The sequence below is a fragment of the Camelus ferus genome, chromosome 9 (assembly GCF_009834535.1).
Source record: "Camelus ferus isolate YT-003-E chromosome 9, BCGSAC_Cfer_1.0, whole genome shotgun sequence".
Taxonomy (NCBI): Eukaryota; Metazoa; Chordata; class Mammalia; order Artiodactyla; family Camelidae; genus Camelus; species Camelus ferus.
Genome location: NC_045704.1, coordinates 10,636,727 through 10,653,082, shown reverse-complemented (window position 1 = coordinate 10,653,082; position 16,356 = coordinate 10,636,727). Strand labels below are relative to the sequence as shown.

The 16,356-nt window shown below is 39.7% G+C and overlaps 1 protein-coding gene across 1 annotated transcript in view; it reads left to right on the top strand.

The window, feature by feature from the left end:
• The window catches only part of LOC102508245 (zinc finger protein 677-like), a 30,845-nt gene that overhangs the window by 5,337 nt on the left and 9,152 nt on the right, over positions 1–16,356 (top strand). Inside the window, exons 3-7 of the mRNA XM_032487380.1 lie at positions 459–648; positions 690–1,009; positions 3,792–3,855; positions 4,002–4,115; positions 5,910–6,063. Coding sequence (XP_032343271.1) covers positions 459–648; positions 690–1,009; positions 3,792–3,855; positions 4,002–4,115; positions 5,910–6,063 — 842 coding nt within the window. The remainder of the gene's footprint in view (positions 1–458; positions 649–689; positions 1,010–3,791; positions 3,856–4,001; positions 4,116–5,909; positions 6,064–16,356) is intronic.

Genomic DNA, 16,356 nt, shown 5'->3' with positions numbered 1-16,356 from the left:
AGAAAAAGTAAGTAGCAAAACCTACAGGGAGATATCAATGTATGCAAGATGCAAACTACTATCACAATACAGTAAGTGGTCTTAATTGTCCCATCCTACAGTAAGATAAACGTCAAAGTGTAGAAAATTATTAAAATATAAAAATACTAAATTATTTAATAAGGCTTGGTTCTCAAACATCTGACTGTAGCAATTACTTGCTAAGTCTCCAAAGGAGTCCCTCAGACAGTGACAGGTTTAGGGTTGAAAAATTTCCTCAGTGATTTTTGTTGCTTTTTTTTCCCCTCGTGATTTTTGACGCCTCCAAGTGAATGTGGAACAGAAGTGAAAATTATGCTCTGGTGGGAAGTTGGCATAAATTTGTACATCCCATACCGGCACAGCGTTGCATTTCCTGTCACACTCCAATTTCCATCACTTACTCTAAAACTCCGGATTTCGCTTAATTAACTAAGAAGCTGTAACGGCCTGGGGTCCCAGAAGGTCCGGGGTCCAAGCACCGCCCACAACTCCGGCCCCCAGTTCCCGGCGCTGCCGCCGCCTCGCCGCTCAGACGATCCGCTGCTTCGTCCGCTCGCCCGGCAGCTTTCACGTAAACCGTTCTCAACTCCCCGCTTCCGGCATAAGCGGCCGCGCATCTCTAATTCTGTACCGAGCCTGGCGCCAAAGGGCACTGGACACGTCCAAAGAATCCAAGAGAAGCAGAGCCTGCCGGGAGTGAAGGGGAACCGACCAGAAACTTCCACGGAGGGTCTGAGGGCCGGAGGCGGCGCCCGCAGGCTGAGCCCCACCCTCTTCGCCGCCTCCACCCACCGAACGTCCGAGCCCCGCCCCCCAGGCCCGCCCCTGAGCCGCCCTGGTGCGCGTGCGCGCACGCACTTGCAGACCCGGAAGCGGTTACTGCGAAACAACGGACGCGCTCGGGCGAGTGGGTGTCGGTTTTTCTGGTGACTACGCTATGCGGGCTTCAGGCCCCGCTTCCCCACGCGAGGGTTTCGGGAGTCTCCCGGTAAGTTAAAATCCCTGAACGCGCTCGTCGCTTTCGATCTGAGCCCTCCCTTTTCGCCGTTCGTGGCGTCGCCAGAAGACTCGGTCCAGTTCCGGAGTCTCAGTCCGGGTAAACCCGCTGTGAGGCAGGCACTGGCCCCAACTTTCTGCCTGCGGTGCTTATAGACGTTGACCTCCTGCAGCGATGTTTTCCTGCTCTGGGCTCCCTTCCTCCCCTTCTCAAACCTTTCTCTGACTCCCGACTTCCCCACCCCCTTCCCCGCCACCTCCGCCCAGTTCCGTTGTGCAAAGTTTTCCCTCAGGAGGTGGGTGTGCGCCCTTCACCTCTGAGGAGAGCAGAGAGGGAACCGAGAGGCAGAAACAGATGCCGTTAGTGAAGCGTCAGAAAGTTTGGGGAGAAAAAGCGACAGGGATTGAAACAGATACTAACAGAGTGGGGCCAGTCTGTAGGAGGAATGGGGTGAGGCGGGGGAAACAGAATGATGCATGGAAACAGGAAGAAACACAGGGATGGACAAAAGGAGAAGAGAATTAGGAGAGAGAGAGACAGACATATACAGAGAACAAAGCACATAGTGGTGGAGAAAGCGGGGTCCTAAGCCCAGGTGAGTATTGAGTTGATTAAATTTGGAAGATTAAGTTTGAAGTATTAACTTGTGTCTTTGTAAGATATATTGACTTGTTTAAATCATGCAGAAGAGATGAACGTTACAAAACCCGGGGTTTGAGGCATCTGCATTTTCTAATTGTTGCATCAGACGATAACTCGGTTCGCAACCCTGATTCATCCAGAAGGCAGAGACTTAGTTTCAGGTCATTCTCTTCCCTTTCAAGAAATGGGGGAAGGATTTCTTTCACCACATGGTGCTTTTTGAAACGACCATTATTAACAGTACTGTTGCCATCACCCGCTTTCTTTTGTGGCTCCTACTAGTCTTTTCTAAATCTGATGGATCCTCACATTTGTTTTAATTTGAATCTCAGAAGCCATTGGATATGTTTTAAATTTCCAAATTATTTTCCCTCTAAATGTTATTGTTCAGATTATGAAGTTTTTATGCTTTTTACTCTGTCCTGTATTGGATCTATTCCTCGATGTCTGGTAAATTACTGTGTACGTGGTAAGGATGTTGATCATGTTTTAACACTCAAAACCTGATTTAACTAGTTTAATATTCAGTAGCTTTTTTTTCTTTCCTTAAGTGATCTGCTAAATTAGTGAGCTCTGAGCTGGTGTCCAACCAAATAGATTTTCCCTTTAAGTCCCCTTTGTCCTTTCTATGCAGATGTTGAAGGATGGGCTGGATTTATTACCCATCTAGGTTCTTGGACCCTTTAGTCAATAGAAATTGTTAACAGGCCAGACGAGGAATTAAGGCAAAGCTTTATTGGGAATTTATTGTGTTGCAGCACAAGTAAGCGAGAACAAGAAACAGGTGCTGTTGTTCCCCGAGAGGGAGTCAGCTGATCCCTTAAATAGGGTGAGGGTGGGGGCAGATCGGTGGGTTGGGCTGGAGGGGCGGCTTAGGCGGTCTGCCCACCCCCTTGTGGTGCAGTGTGCAGGGATCATGCGCAGTGCCCTGCTTTTGCTCCCAGTACCTCAGAAGTGGCAGTTGGGTTTTGGCCTTTTAGTATCTCCTTCATAATTTGCCCCAGCTATGCACGTATGAAGTTATTTTTAGTCCTGTGTAGTTTCTTTGTATTCTGTTGCTCAGGTGCCGTTTGTCCAGGTGCAAGCACTGCAGTAAAGGGTCCCAGGTCCCAGCCTGTCTGAGATTGATGTGAATCTTTGTTCTAACAGAGCCCACGTGGTCATGATGACGAGCTGTTCAGAGCTGATCTCCATGTGTGACCCTCTTCTGTGTTATGAAGTAATAACTAATTGTAATTTTGTATTTTTTTTTATTACAATGTTTTCTGGAAAAAAGGAATTAAATGTTTAAATGTGATTAATTAAACCCCTGAAAGAGAAGCTTCTCTTGCTCAGGAAGATGAAAGGTAATCTGGAATTAGGACAAACCCTTTCCACTTAAACCGAGCCGGGCCGCCACTGCACCGGGTTCTGCTCACCCAACTCTGACTTCTTCAGGGTAATTTGGTAAAATTACTCTGCCTCCGAGCCTCAGTGAACCCACCTGTAACGTAGAGAAGATAGGGTAGACCAGTTTGCCTGGTTATAATTAAAATTTCAAACTTGTTCCAGTCTTCCAACAATTATGAAAAACACCTAAGAGAGAGGCAGGGGCCTGGGCCCAGAGACAGAGGAATACCTTTCCTCAGCTTGTCTACTATCTCTGTGTCATGGGTAAATCATACTCTTGGCATTAAATCCTTTTTTGGTTTCCCATCGCCCTCAGGACAGAAATCTAAATTGCTCAGGACAGCTCTGGCAGGGAGTTCTGGAGGTGGGGTGCAGAGTTGCTCCCAATTCACAAAAGGGACAGGCTTCCATATCCTGTATCAGCCAGTCATTGGATGCTGGCTGCCTGTAAAGGAGCCAAGAACTTGAGGAGGCAGTTTCCTTTGGTTAAATGCCCAGGGGACAGAGGCCAGTGCAGCTGCAGCGGCGTGGCGGTTTCAGCAGCAGGGCGAGCTTCCTGAAGGAGTGGGTGAAAAACTAATCCGTCTCCGTGTAGGAGTTCTTGTTCCTGCACCCCTCCTGTTCCAGTTGGCAGCCACGGACTGTCTGTCTCCCATATAGAGGTACTCTGTCTGAGATTTTTGTGGCAGAGTAGGGGGGTGTGTTGATTCTAAGCATTAAACAGCATGTTTTGGTCACACAGACTAATCTTACCTGAGCAAGAAACTCAGAGGAGGGGGAAAGAAGAAGGAATGGAGTTTTCACAGGTAAAAATCTTATGTGTTGATCTGTTATCTCTTTCCTAAACTGACACAATTTGGACTTATTAATCTTCTCTGTCTCTGAAATGTCCCTGCTAAAATATTTACTCTAATGCAGGGCCTTCCCTCGATCTCCTCTCATCTCCCTGCAGATCCCACCTCACTGTGACCCAGTGGCATGGAACTGGGGAAGAGTCCCCTTTAGGGGATCATCCTGTGAAGGGAGGGCTTCCACTCCCGACGTCAAACGTTACTGCAGACTCGGGGTAAACAAAGTGATCAAAGCGAAAGTCTGAGAGTCCACAAATAAACTCATTCATCCGTAGTCCATTTTTTTATACAAGACTCCCAGAAACATCCAAGGAAAAAGAGTACTCGCTTAAATGTTACTGAGACAGCTGGATATTCATGTGAAAGAACGAAACTGAACTACACGTGGACTACCTCTCACCATATAAAATAAAGGAATTCAAAATGAACAAAGACTAAATATAAGACCTAAAACTATACTACCCTTAAATGAAAGCATAGGTGTAAATCTTCATGATGTGGACTGGCAGTGGATTTGCAGATATGATACTGAAAGCAAAAGACAGACTAAATAGAGAAGTTGAGCTTCACCAAAATTATTAATATTTGTACGCTGAAGGATACTGTCACAAGTGAAAACATAATCTACCAAGTGGGAGGAGGTATTTCCAAATTACATATCTGGTTAGGGTCTATTATGTAGAATATGTGAAGAACTCCTATACCTCAGGAACCAAAATACCAAGAACCCAATAATAAAATGGTCAAAGAACTTTAATAGACATTTCTTCGTAGAAGATACAGAAATAACCAACAACAGTGGTGGGAAGGGAAAAATTTGGGAGTTTGAGATTTGCAAATGTTAGCTACTATATATAAAAATAGATTAAAAAAACCAACAAGTTTCTTTTGTATAGCACAGGGAACTATATTTCAATATCTTGTAATAATCTTTAAGGAAAAAATATGAAAATGAATATATGTGTGTATGTATATTTATATGTGTGTGTATATATATATGCATGCATGACTGGGACATTTTGCTGTACACCAGAAATGGACACGTTGTTATTGACCATACGTCAATTTAAAAGAAAGAAAGAAAGAAAGAAAGAAAGAAAAAGAAAGAAAGAAAACCAACAAGCAGATGAAAAGCTGTTCAATGAAATTAGTCAACAGTAAAATGCAAAAGGAAAACCACTGTGAGATATCATTCTGCACACAATTAGGAAGACTCTAATAAAACAGAAAATAACAAGTGCTGGTAAAGATGTAGAGAAGTTAGAATCCTGACACATTGCTGCTAAAATGCCTTAGCTGCTCTGGAAAACAAAACCATGTGACCTAGTGATTCCACTCCTAGATACAGACCAAAAAGAATTGAAAACCAGTATTCAGACACATCTACACAAACGTTCCAGCAGCACTATTAACATTAGGCATAAAGGTTGTAACCCACATGTCCATCCAGGGATGAGTGAATAAATAACATGTGGTATACTTATACAAGGGAATATTATTTGGCCACGAAAAAGACTGCAGTACTGATACATACTACAGCATGGATAAGCCAAAAACATTATTCTAAGTGAAAGAAGCCAGATAAAAGGTCACACTTCATACCATTCCATTTACATGAAAATAGCCCAAACAGGTAAGTCCATTGAGACAGAAAGCAGTAGTGAACAAGGACTGAGGGAAACTGGGGAAGAAGGAAGCCACTGCTGATTGGGTAAAGGATATCATTTGGAGATGATTAAAACGTTTTTGAACTAGATAGAGGTGATGTTTGTTCAACATTGTAAATGTGCTCAAATGTACTGTAATGGTATTTTACAAGTGGCTGATTTTCTGATAAGAATTTCACCTCAGTTAAAAAAAATTAGAGAAATGTAACTTGCTCAAAATTACCTTAAATGGATCAGTCAGAGCATTTACTTCAGCCAAGTCAATCCTAACACATGTCGGCTTCTGTAAGTTTGTGTCAAACTCAGAACTTGCGCACGTCGTGAAATGCACTTTCCTTTCAGGGACTGTTTACACTCAAGGATGTAGCCATCGAGTTCTCCCAGGAGGAGTGGGAGTGCCTGGTCCCTGCCCAGAGGGCCTTGTACAGGGACGTGATGTTGGAGACCTGCAGGAACCTGCTGTCCCTGGGTGAGGAGAACTTCCCTCCGGAAGTTGGTAACTACTTTTGTCTATCTTTACATTTTTCCCTGTGAATCTCTTGGGAGCCCCTAACATGCTTGTGAGAGTTTCAAATCCCTGCTTTTTTTTTTTTTTTTTCTTATATGTATATTTTATTGAAGTATAGTCAGTTTACAATGTTGTATTAGTTTCTGGTATACAGAATAATGCTTCGGTCATACATGAACATACGTTTTCATATTCATTTTCACCATAAGTTACTACAATATATTGAATATAGTTCCATGTGCTCTCCAGTATGAACTTGTTTATCTATTATATGTATATTAATATCTGCGAATCTTGTAACCGTAAGTTTGTTTTCTAGGTCTGTCTGTTTCTGTTTTATATATAAGTTCGTTTGTCTTTTTTTTTTTTTTAGATTCCACATATAAGTGACACCATACGGTATTTGCCTTCCTCTTTCTGGCTTACTTCACTTAGAATAACAGTCTCCAGGTCCATCCATATTGCTGCAAATGGCATTATTTTATTCTTTTTTATGGCTGAGTAGTATTCCATTGTATAAATATACACAGCTTCTTTATCCAGTCATCTGTCGATGGATATTTGGGTTGTTTCATGTCTTGGCTATTGTAAATAGTGCTGCTATGAACTTTGGGGTGGATGTGTCTTTTTGAATTAAGGTTCCCTCTGGATGTATGCCCACAAATGGGATTGCTGGATCATATGCTAAGTGTGTTTTTAGTTTTTTGAGGAATCTCCATACTGTTTTCCATAGTGGCTGTAACAAACTGCATTCCCACCAGCAGTGTAGGAGGGCTCCCTTGTCTCCACAGCCTCTCTAGCATTTTATTCGTGGACTTTTTGAATGATGGCCATTCTGACTGGTGTGAGGTGATACCTCATTGTAGTTTTGACTTACATTTCCCTGATAATTAGTGATATTGAGCATTTTTTCTTGTGCCTGTTGGCCATTTGTATGTCTTCATTGGAGAATTGCTTGTTTAGGTCTTCTGCCCATTTTTGGATTGGGTTGTTTGGTTTTTTATTACTAAGTTGTATGAGCCAAATCCCTGTTCCTAAGAGAGTGATTGAAAGCATTTGGATTCAGAATGGAAAGGCTTCATAATGTGGCTTATGGACTCTTAACTACTTTCTTCAGAAGTTGTGCACATGCTTGATTAGCGGTTGCTGAACAGCAGCAGTCAGAAAGCGTTAATGGCAAATTTAAAAAACATCTCATTCTGTAGTTTTGCCCTTGAGCTTTTGATTCAGTCGTTCTTGGAAGAGAGCTAGATGTCTGCACACTTAAAATCTAAGCATTCAGGAGGCAGTTGACTAATTTTTGAAATACTTCTCTAGTTCCATCTATAATATCTTTTCTTCTTAGCTGAATGAAGGGCTGAGTATAGCATGTCATGTTCTCTTGTTCTGTATAAATTGAAATCTCTTTGGAGATGAATATTATTTTCATAGGAACAAAGGAAAGGTCTCTGATCTGTGGAAAGTGAAGTGAAAACAGGGAAAAATAAGGTGAGAATGTATTTCAATGGGAACACAAATAAGAGCTTGGATGGGCACGAGCAAGCTTCTCCACTCAGTGTTCTTTGAGAAATTTCCCTCAGATGGGAAAGATCCATGACAGAATAAAAGCTTAATTTCTTGTGAGTTATCAAGGGAAACTTATGCCCAAACTTGAACATTTATCACTCTATTATTCAAATACCTAAAAATTTAAACTCCCACTCTTCCATGATACTGCAGCTCATTCAAAGCCAAGGCAAAGGCTTTATCATGACCTACAACACTGTTATCTGGCCCCTCCTTCCATTTTGACATCTTAGTTTGAGAGGAATGGAAATGGCTCTTTAAGGAGTCCTCTTTCTCCTTGATCTCTCTTGGCTTTCAGCTAACCCATATCTGAACTATGTCCTCTGTAGTGCTGACCCAGAACCTATTTAGTTTCCATTCACATTTTACGTTTTCGGGAGAACTTCTCAGGGGCTAGACAAGCAAAAATAGCCGCTCTTCCCTTGTGTCTGGGGCTGGATGAAACTTCATGGGGCTGTGCTGGGCCCTTTCGGCCTGTGGAGGCCTCTTAGCCATCTTTTCAGTTCTTTCAGCCACACGTGTGTAAAGAGGTTCGGGGCGGGCTTTATGAGATTGTTGCTCAGCGGTAAAGCACAGGCTAGGCGCTGCGCTCCTCTGTGATCCCAGGTGCTGCGCGGCAGTCTCTCTCAGTCTTTCAGGCGTTCGTCCTGGCCTGTGGGCAGAGCGCACCGCCCCTTCTCAGGAACACCGCAGTTTGACTTACTTTATTTCCATACCTTGTATTTTCCTCCCTCCTCCAGCTCTCTGCCTGGTCCTGGAACATAGAAAGACTGGTCGCTCTGATTTCTTACTCTTCTGAGATTTTGAAACACGCATTTCAGGGGACTAAGCTTTCAGCCGCTTTTTCAGCTGTGATAACCAGCCTTTAGCTGGTAGGCACCTTACGGCAGACACTTCCATGGAGGGGGTTTACTGTTGAGAAAATTCTTGAAGGAAAGCACAGACTAGTACGTTACAGTACTGTCTTGCTCTGTACGCAGCAGAGTTTCGTGAAAGCACTGGGCAGATGGTCAGTGTGTCCAACATACTGAGACGGAGAGTGTTGGGGAGCCTGACTAGGGAGGGCTGCTATTTGTCCCTCTAGCTCTTGTGGAGTTTAACAGTGCTCCCTAGGGCAGTGTGACAGCGTGGGTCAGACATAATATGGTCACCTCCTTTGAGCTGGCAAGAAAAGGTGTAGGAACTTATCCTAAGGAGAACGCTGCCCAAGCTCGCAACCTCATACCTGTGAGACTGAGTAAACTGCTGTTCATGCCGTGTTGTTCCCCCCATGTGTGTACTATTCTTCATTCACTTTCAGCAAATATGATTTTGACATGTCTTATTGAGGAAGCTTATAAAAGTTAAATGACGCTGACTTTGTTTCTTTAAAAAATTTTTAATACAATTTAAAAGATTATTATGCATTTATAGTTATTCCAAAATATTGGCTCTATTCTCCATGTTGTACAGTACATCCTGGAGCCTTTCTTACACCCGGTAGTTTGTACCTCCCACATCGCAACCCTGTATTGTCCCTCACCCCTCCACTGGTCACTGCTAGTTTATCTTTATCTGTGAGCCTGCCTGTTTTTCTTTTCTTTTTTTTTTTTTTTTTGGCTGTATACACGATTAGATTCTACATATGTGTGATATCATACAGTATCTCTGACTTTCTCTGTCTGACTTACTTCACTTAGTCTAATGTTCTCCAGGTCCATCCATGTTGCTGAAAGTGGCAAAATCTCATTATTCTTCATGGCTGAGTAGTTTTCCATTGTGTGTGTATATCTTTATCCATTCATCTGTTGATGGACCCTTAGGTTACTTCAATATCTTGGCAATGGTATATATATAGTGCTGCTATGAACGTTGAGGTGCATGTTATCTTTTCAAATTAGTGTTTTTGTTTTTGTTTTTTTAAATATATACCCTGGAGTGGAATTGCTGAGTCATATGGTAGTTCTATTTTTGGTTTTTTTGAGAAACCTCCATACTGTCGTCCACACTGGCTGCACCAACATACATTCCCACCAACGGTGTGCAAGGGTTCTCTTTTCTCCACATCCTCACAGCATTTTGTTATTTGTGTTCTTTTTGATGATGGCCATTCTGACCGATATAAGGCAATATCTCATTGTGGTTTTGATTTGCATTTCCTTGATGATTAGCAATGTTGAGCATCTTTTCATGTGGTTGTTGGCCATCTCCATTTCCTCTGGGGAAGAATGTCTGTTCAGGTCTTCCGCCCATTTTCTTTTTCTTCTGCCCATTTTTTAATTGGGTTATTTTGGGTTTTTTCTTGATGTTGAGTTGTATGAGTTGTTTATGTATTTTGGATATTAATCCCTGATCATTTGCAAATATTTTTTCCCTCTTAGTAGGTTGTCTTTTTGTTTTGTTGATAGTTTCCGTTGCTGTGCAAAAGCTTTTAAGTTTAATTAGGTCCCATTTGTTTATTTTTGCTTTTATTTCCTTTACTTTAGGAGGTGGATCCAAAAAAAAAAAATATTGCTGCAATTTATGCCAGAGTATTTTACCTATGTTTTCCACTAGTTTTATGGTATCTCTTTTTACATTAAGGTCTTTAATCCATTTTGAGTTTATGTTTGTATGTGGTGTTAGAGAATGCCCTAATTTCATTCTTACATAGAGCTGTCCTGTTGTCCCAGCACCAGTTATCCAAGAGACAGTCTTTTTTCCACTGTATATTCTTGCTTACTTCATTGTAGATTAATTGACCAAAAGGGCGTGTGTTAATTTTAGGGCTTTTTTATCCTGTTCCACTGGTCTGTGTGTCTATTTTTGTGCCAGTTACCTTGCTGTTTTGTTGACTATAGCTTTGTAGTATACTCTGAAATGAGGGAGCGTAATTCCTCTAGCTCTGTTCTTCGTCAAGATTGTTTTGGCTATTTTGGGCCTTTTGTGTTTCCATATAAATTTTAAAATTATCTGTTCTAGTTCTGTGAAAACTTCCATTGGTGTTTTGATAGGGATTGCATTTAATCTGTAGATTACCTTGGGTTTTTAACAGTTTAACAATTTTAACATTTGAACAATATTGATTCTTCCAGTCCAAAAACATGGTATGTCTTTCCATCTATGTCATCTTCAGGTTCTTTCGTCAGCATCTTGGTTTTTGGAGTGCAGTTATTTTAGCTCTTTAGGTAGGTTTATTCCTAGGTATTTTATTCTTTTTGATGAGATGGTAAATGGGATTGCTTCTTTAATTTTGCTTTCTTATACTTCACTGTTAGGATATGGAAGGCAACAGATTTCTGTATATTTTGTATCCTGCAACTTTACCAAATTCATTGATGAGCTCTAGTTTTCTAGTGGCATCTTCAGGATTTTCTGTGTATAGTATCATGTCTTCTGCAGTGACAGTCTTACTTCCTTTTCCAATTTGGATTCGTTTTTCTTTTCTGATTGCTGTAGCTAGGACTTTCAAAACTGTTGAATAAAAGTGGTGAGAGTGGCCATCCTTGTCTTTTCTCGATCTTGGAGGGAGTGCTTTCAGCTTTTCATCGTTGACTATGTTAGCTGTGGGTTGTCATAGAGGGTCTTTATTTTGTTGAGGCATGTTCCCTCTGTGCCTGCTTTCTGGAGAGTTTTTTTTTTTTTTTAATTATAAATGGATGTTTAATTTTATCAAAAGCTTTTTCTGCATTTATTGAGATGATCATACGGATTTTATTCGTTGGTTTGTTTATGTGGTATATCACACTGATTGATTTGCACATCAATCCTTGCATCCCTGGGGTAAATCCCACTTGATCATGGTGTACGAGCCTTTTAATGTATTGTTGGATTTGATTTGCTAGTATTTTGTTGAGGATTTTTGCATCTATGTTTATCAGTGATATTGGCCTATAATTTTCTTTTTTTGTAATATCTTTTTCTGGTTTTGGTATCACAGTGATGGTGGCCTTGTAGAATGAGTTCAAAAGTGTTTCTTCCTCTGCAGTTTTTTTGGAATAGTTCCAGAAGGGTAAGTGTTAACTCTTCTGTAAATATTTTGTAGAATTCGCCTGTGAAGTCATCTGGTGTTGGACTTCTGTTTGTTGGGAGTTTTTAAATTACTGATTTGATGTCAGTACTGGTAATTGGTCTGTGCATGTTTTCTATTTCTTTCTGGTTCAGTCTTGACAGATGGTGCCTTTCTAAGAATTTGTCCGTTTCTTCTAGGTTGTCCATTTTTTTTGCCATATAATTGTTCATAGTAGTCTTTTATGATCCTTTATATTTTTGTGGTATCAGTTTTAGCTTCTCCTTTTCCATTTCTGATTTAGGCCTTCTCCCGTTTTTTCTCGATGAGTCAGACTAAAGGTTATCAATTTTGTTTATATTTTCAAAGAAGCAGCTTTTAGTTTCACTGATCTTTTCTGTTGTTGTTTTTCTTTTTTAGTCTCTATTTCATTTTTTTGTGCTCTGGTCTTTATGATTTCTTTCCTTCTACTAAGTTTGGGCTTTGTTTGTTATTTCTCTAGTTGCTTTAGGTATAATGCTAGGTTGTTTATGTGAGATTTTTCTTGTTTCCTGAGGTAAACTTGTTTCGCTGTAAACTTCCTTCTTAGAATTGCTTTTGCTACGTCCCATAGGTTCTGGATTGATGAGTTTTCATTTCCATTAGTCTCTAGGTCGTTTTTAAAATTTCCTCTTTGATTTCTTCAATGACCCATTGGTTGTTTAGTAGCATACTGTTTAGTCTCCACATCTCTGTGTTTTTTTTTTTAATAGGTTTTTTCTTGGAGTTGATTTCTAGTCTTTTAGCATTGTTTTTTGAAAAGATGCTTGGTATGATTTCAATCTTAAATTTACCAAGGCTTGTTTTGTGGCCTGGCATGTGGTCTGTCCATGGACAATGTTCCATGTACACTTGTAAAGAATGTGTATTCTGCTGCATTCAGATGGAATGCTTTATAAATATCATTTAAGTCAGTTGGTCAGATGTTTTATTTAAGGCTTGTGTGTACTTACTGATTTTCTGTTTGGATGATCTGTCCATTCATGTAAAGGGATGTTAAGTTTCCTACTATTGTTATGTTACTGTCAGTTTCTCCTTTTATGTCTGTTAACATTTGCCTTATATATTGAGGTGAAGCTATGTTGGGTGCATATGTATTTACAATTGTTACATCTTCTTGGATTGATCTATTGATCATGTAGTGTCCTTCTTTGTCAATTTTAACAGTATTTTAAAGTCTGTTTTTGTCATACAGGTGTTGCTACTCCAGCTTTCTGTTGATTGCCATTTGCATGGAATATCTTTTTCCATCCCCTTTCAGTCTGTATGTGTCTCTAGATCTTAAGTGAGCCTCTTGTGGGCTGCATATGTAAGTCTTATTTTTGTATCCATTCAGCTACTCTGTGCCTTTTGGCTTAAGCATTTAATCCATTTACATTTAAGGTAATTATTGATAAGTATGTTCTTATTGCCATTTTGTTAAATGTTTTGGATTTGTTTTTGTAGGTCTTTTTTTCCCCTCTCATGATTTGATGATTATCTTATTGTTACAGATTTTTGGTTTGCGTTTACTGTTAGGATTTTGTATAGCAGTAAATATATGTGATTGTTTTAAGTTGTTGCTCAGATGCATTTAGAAACCCTGCAGTTGTATTCTCCCCGCCTCACAGTTACAGGTTTTGATATTGTATCTTATATCTCATTGGGTTATGTATCCTTTAGCTGCTTGATTTTCGATATAGATGACTTTACTACTTGTGTCTTTTAACCTAGCTTTCTCTGTGGCTGATTTCCTAACTTTATTGTGTTTGCCTGTGTTGGTGAGCTTTTTCATTTTGTAGTTTTCTTGTTTCTAGTTGTGGTCAGTAATTTGTTTTCTTTAAGCCACTGATACTTTCATCTTGCAAATTTCATTGTTATAAATAACCTTGATTTTTCTTTATTCAATCATCACTTCTGTATTTTTGATGATATTCTTGGTGTTCTTCATTTTATATCTACAATTTGGGGCTATGGATTCATGGAATGAATATTGATTGTTTTTTTATATCTTACAGGATGTCTTTCTCTTTTACGTATATATTTTTATTGAAGTATAGTCAGTTTATAATATGTCAGTTTCTGTTGTACAGCATAATGCTTCAGTCATACATGGACATACATTCATTTTCATATTACAGAATGTCTTTCTTGAGTGGTTTATTACTTGACATTTGTTTCCCCAAAATCTATGTAACCTCTAGAAATTTTTGAAGATAGTCTGAGTTTTCCTTTCGCTCTGTTTTGTACCTACTGTTAACACATACACCTTCCTTTTAATAGACAATTTTTTAAGCACCTGTAGGTTCATGGAGAAATTGAATGGAAGTTACAGCGATTCCCCATGTATTTCCTACCCAAGACATGCAGACCTTCCCCCATTATTAACATTCCACCTGAGAGGGGTAAATTTTTTCTTTTTTTTTTTTATCATTGATGAACCTACATTGATAACAGATGAAGCCCTCAAAGTCCATATTTGTGTTAGAGTTCACTTTTGGTGTTGTATATTCTGTAGGTTTAGACAAATGTATAATCACGTTTGTACCATAGTAGTACCATAGAAGGTAACTTCATTCTTTAAAAACTGTCAGTGCTCTTCCTGTTCATCTCTCTCCCTCCTAACCCCTGCAATGACAGAGCTCTTTAGTGGCTTCATAGTTTTACCTTTTGCAGAATGTCATGTAGTTGGAATCAAACAGCTTATATAGTGTTTTCAGATTGTCTTTTTTTCACTTAGTAATATCCATTTAATTTATCCATATGTTTTCATAGCTTGATAGCTTGTTTCTTTTTAGTATTGAACAATACTTTCATTGTCTTGATGTACCACGTTTATTTCTCCATTCACTGAAGAACATTTTGGTTGCTTCCAAGTTTTGATGATCATGGATAAAACCGCTGTAAATATTCACATGGAGGGATTTGTTTGTTTTGCGGCACGTAATAGTTCTTAATCCTCTTTATTGCCTCGTAATAGTCCATAAATGAATACCACATTTTGTTCATTCATGTGTTTTTGGGCATTTGGATTGTTTCTACCTTTGGGCTATTGTGAATAATATTGCTATAAACATTTTTGTACAAGGTTTTATGTGGACATCTATTTACATTTCACTGGTAGAAAGCTAAAAGTGGAATTGCTTGGTCATATGGTAACTTTGTTTCATAGTTTGAGGAACTGCCACACTGTTTTCTAAAGCAGTTGTACCATTTGTCCTTCCCACCAGGAACGTTATGAGGGTTCCAGTTTCTCCACATCCTCACCAATACGTGTTATCTGTCTTTTTGATTGTGGCCATTTTAGGGCTGTGGAGCTGTATCTCATTCTGGTACTGATTTGCATTTCTCTAGTGAATACTTGTGGTAAACATCTTTTTTGTGTGCTTACTGGCTATTTTTCTGTGTTTGTTGGAGAAGTATCCAGATCCTTTCCCATTTAAAAAATTGGGCTATTTACGCTTTTTTGCTGAGTGTGAAGAGTCCTTCATATCTTCTGAACACAAGTGGCTTATCAGAGATACAGCGTCGGCAAATAGGTTTAGTTTTCTGTAGCTTCCCTTTTCACTTCTAGAGGGTAGAGGTTTAAAGGCTACAGGAGAAATTTTTTGAGGTTCTGTTTGTAAACTGTGTTCCTATAGTGTCCACAGTAACAGTTCCAAAATGGATTTTCATTACTAGGAGGACTTCACATTAAGTTTGAGAATCCCTCCATCTTAGCTTTCTGGGATGAAGCGTACTTAGGCCCACTGGGGAGTTTTTGTTTCAGCTGATACCGCCTGTGCCTGCAGCCTCTGCGAGCTGTGCTCACGCAGATGACCACGTGGGCCACGACACCTGCGCCGCGCTCCTTAGGCCCCAGCCCCTGGCTGCTCTTTACTGGCCGCATTCATCTTGTTTTTACATTTTTCTTTTCCCATTTACAAAAGTAATTTTCAACATAGAAGATCTGTTTTGATTAAGATAATATTTCACTTTCTAGAACTTTGATCTAGAGGACACAGTGTCACCTTCTTTGACAAGGAAACCATCTTCCATTAACTTAACCATTTGGGAGGATGATAGTGTCTTAGCTGATTCTTTTCCTAATAATACCTGTATAATAAAGTGGAGCTAAAGTCTATTTTTTCTTCCCTGGACATCCTGGATTTTTACCAAGAAGTCGTCATGTGCCAAAACCTGAAATTCCAAAAACTAGATGTAGTGTACTTTAAATACAGCACAGCTTATTTATATGTCTAATTAGCTTTTCTGTAAGAAATAAACAAAAACCCTCCAGGCATTGTTGATTTCAAAAAGGTTGATTGGATTCCTAGTGTATAGAAACCACCAGGTTAATAACTTTAAATTGTTTGATCTCCTGTATCCATTTTCCCAAACCTCCCCACCACCTGTTTTGGTCAACCACAAATCTCTATGTCTGTAAGCTTATTCTCTGTGTCTGTTTTTTTTAAAGATTACATGTGTAAGAGAGAAATCAAAAGGTATTTGTCTGTGTCTGACATTTCTGGTAGCATGATGCCCTCCATGTTGTCACAAGTAGCAATGTTTACTCTTTTTAATGGCTGAATAATATTACATCACACACACACACACATCACAGTTTATCCATTTATTCATTGACACTTAGATTGTTTCCTTATTTTTATTATATTATTTATTGCAAGTAATGCAGTGAACTGGGGAGGTGGATGTATCTTTTCAAGATAGTGTTTTTGCTTTCTTCATGT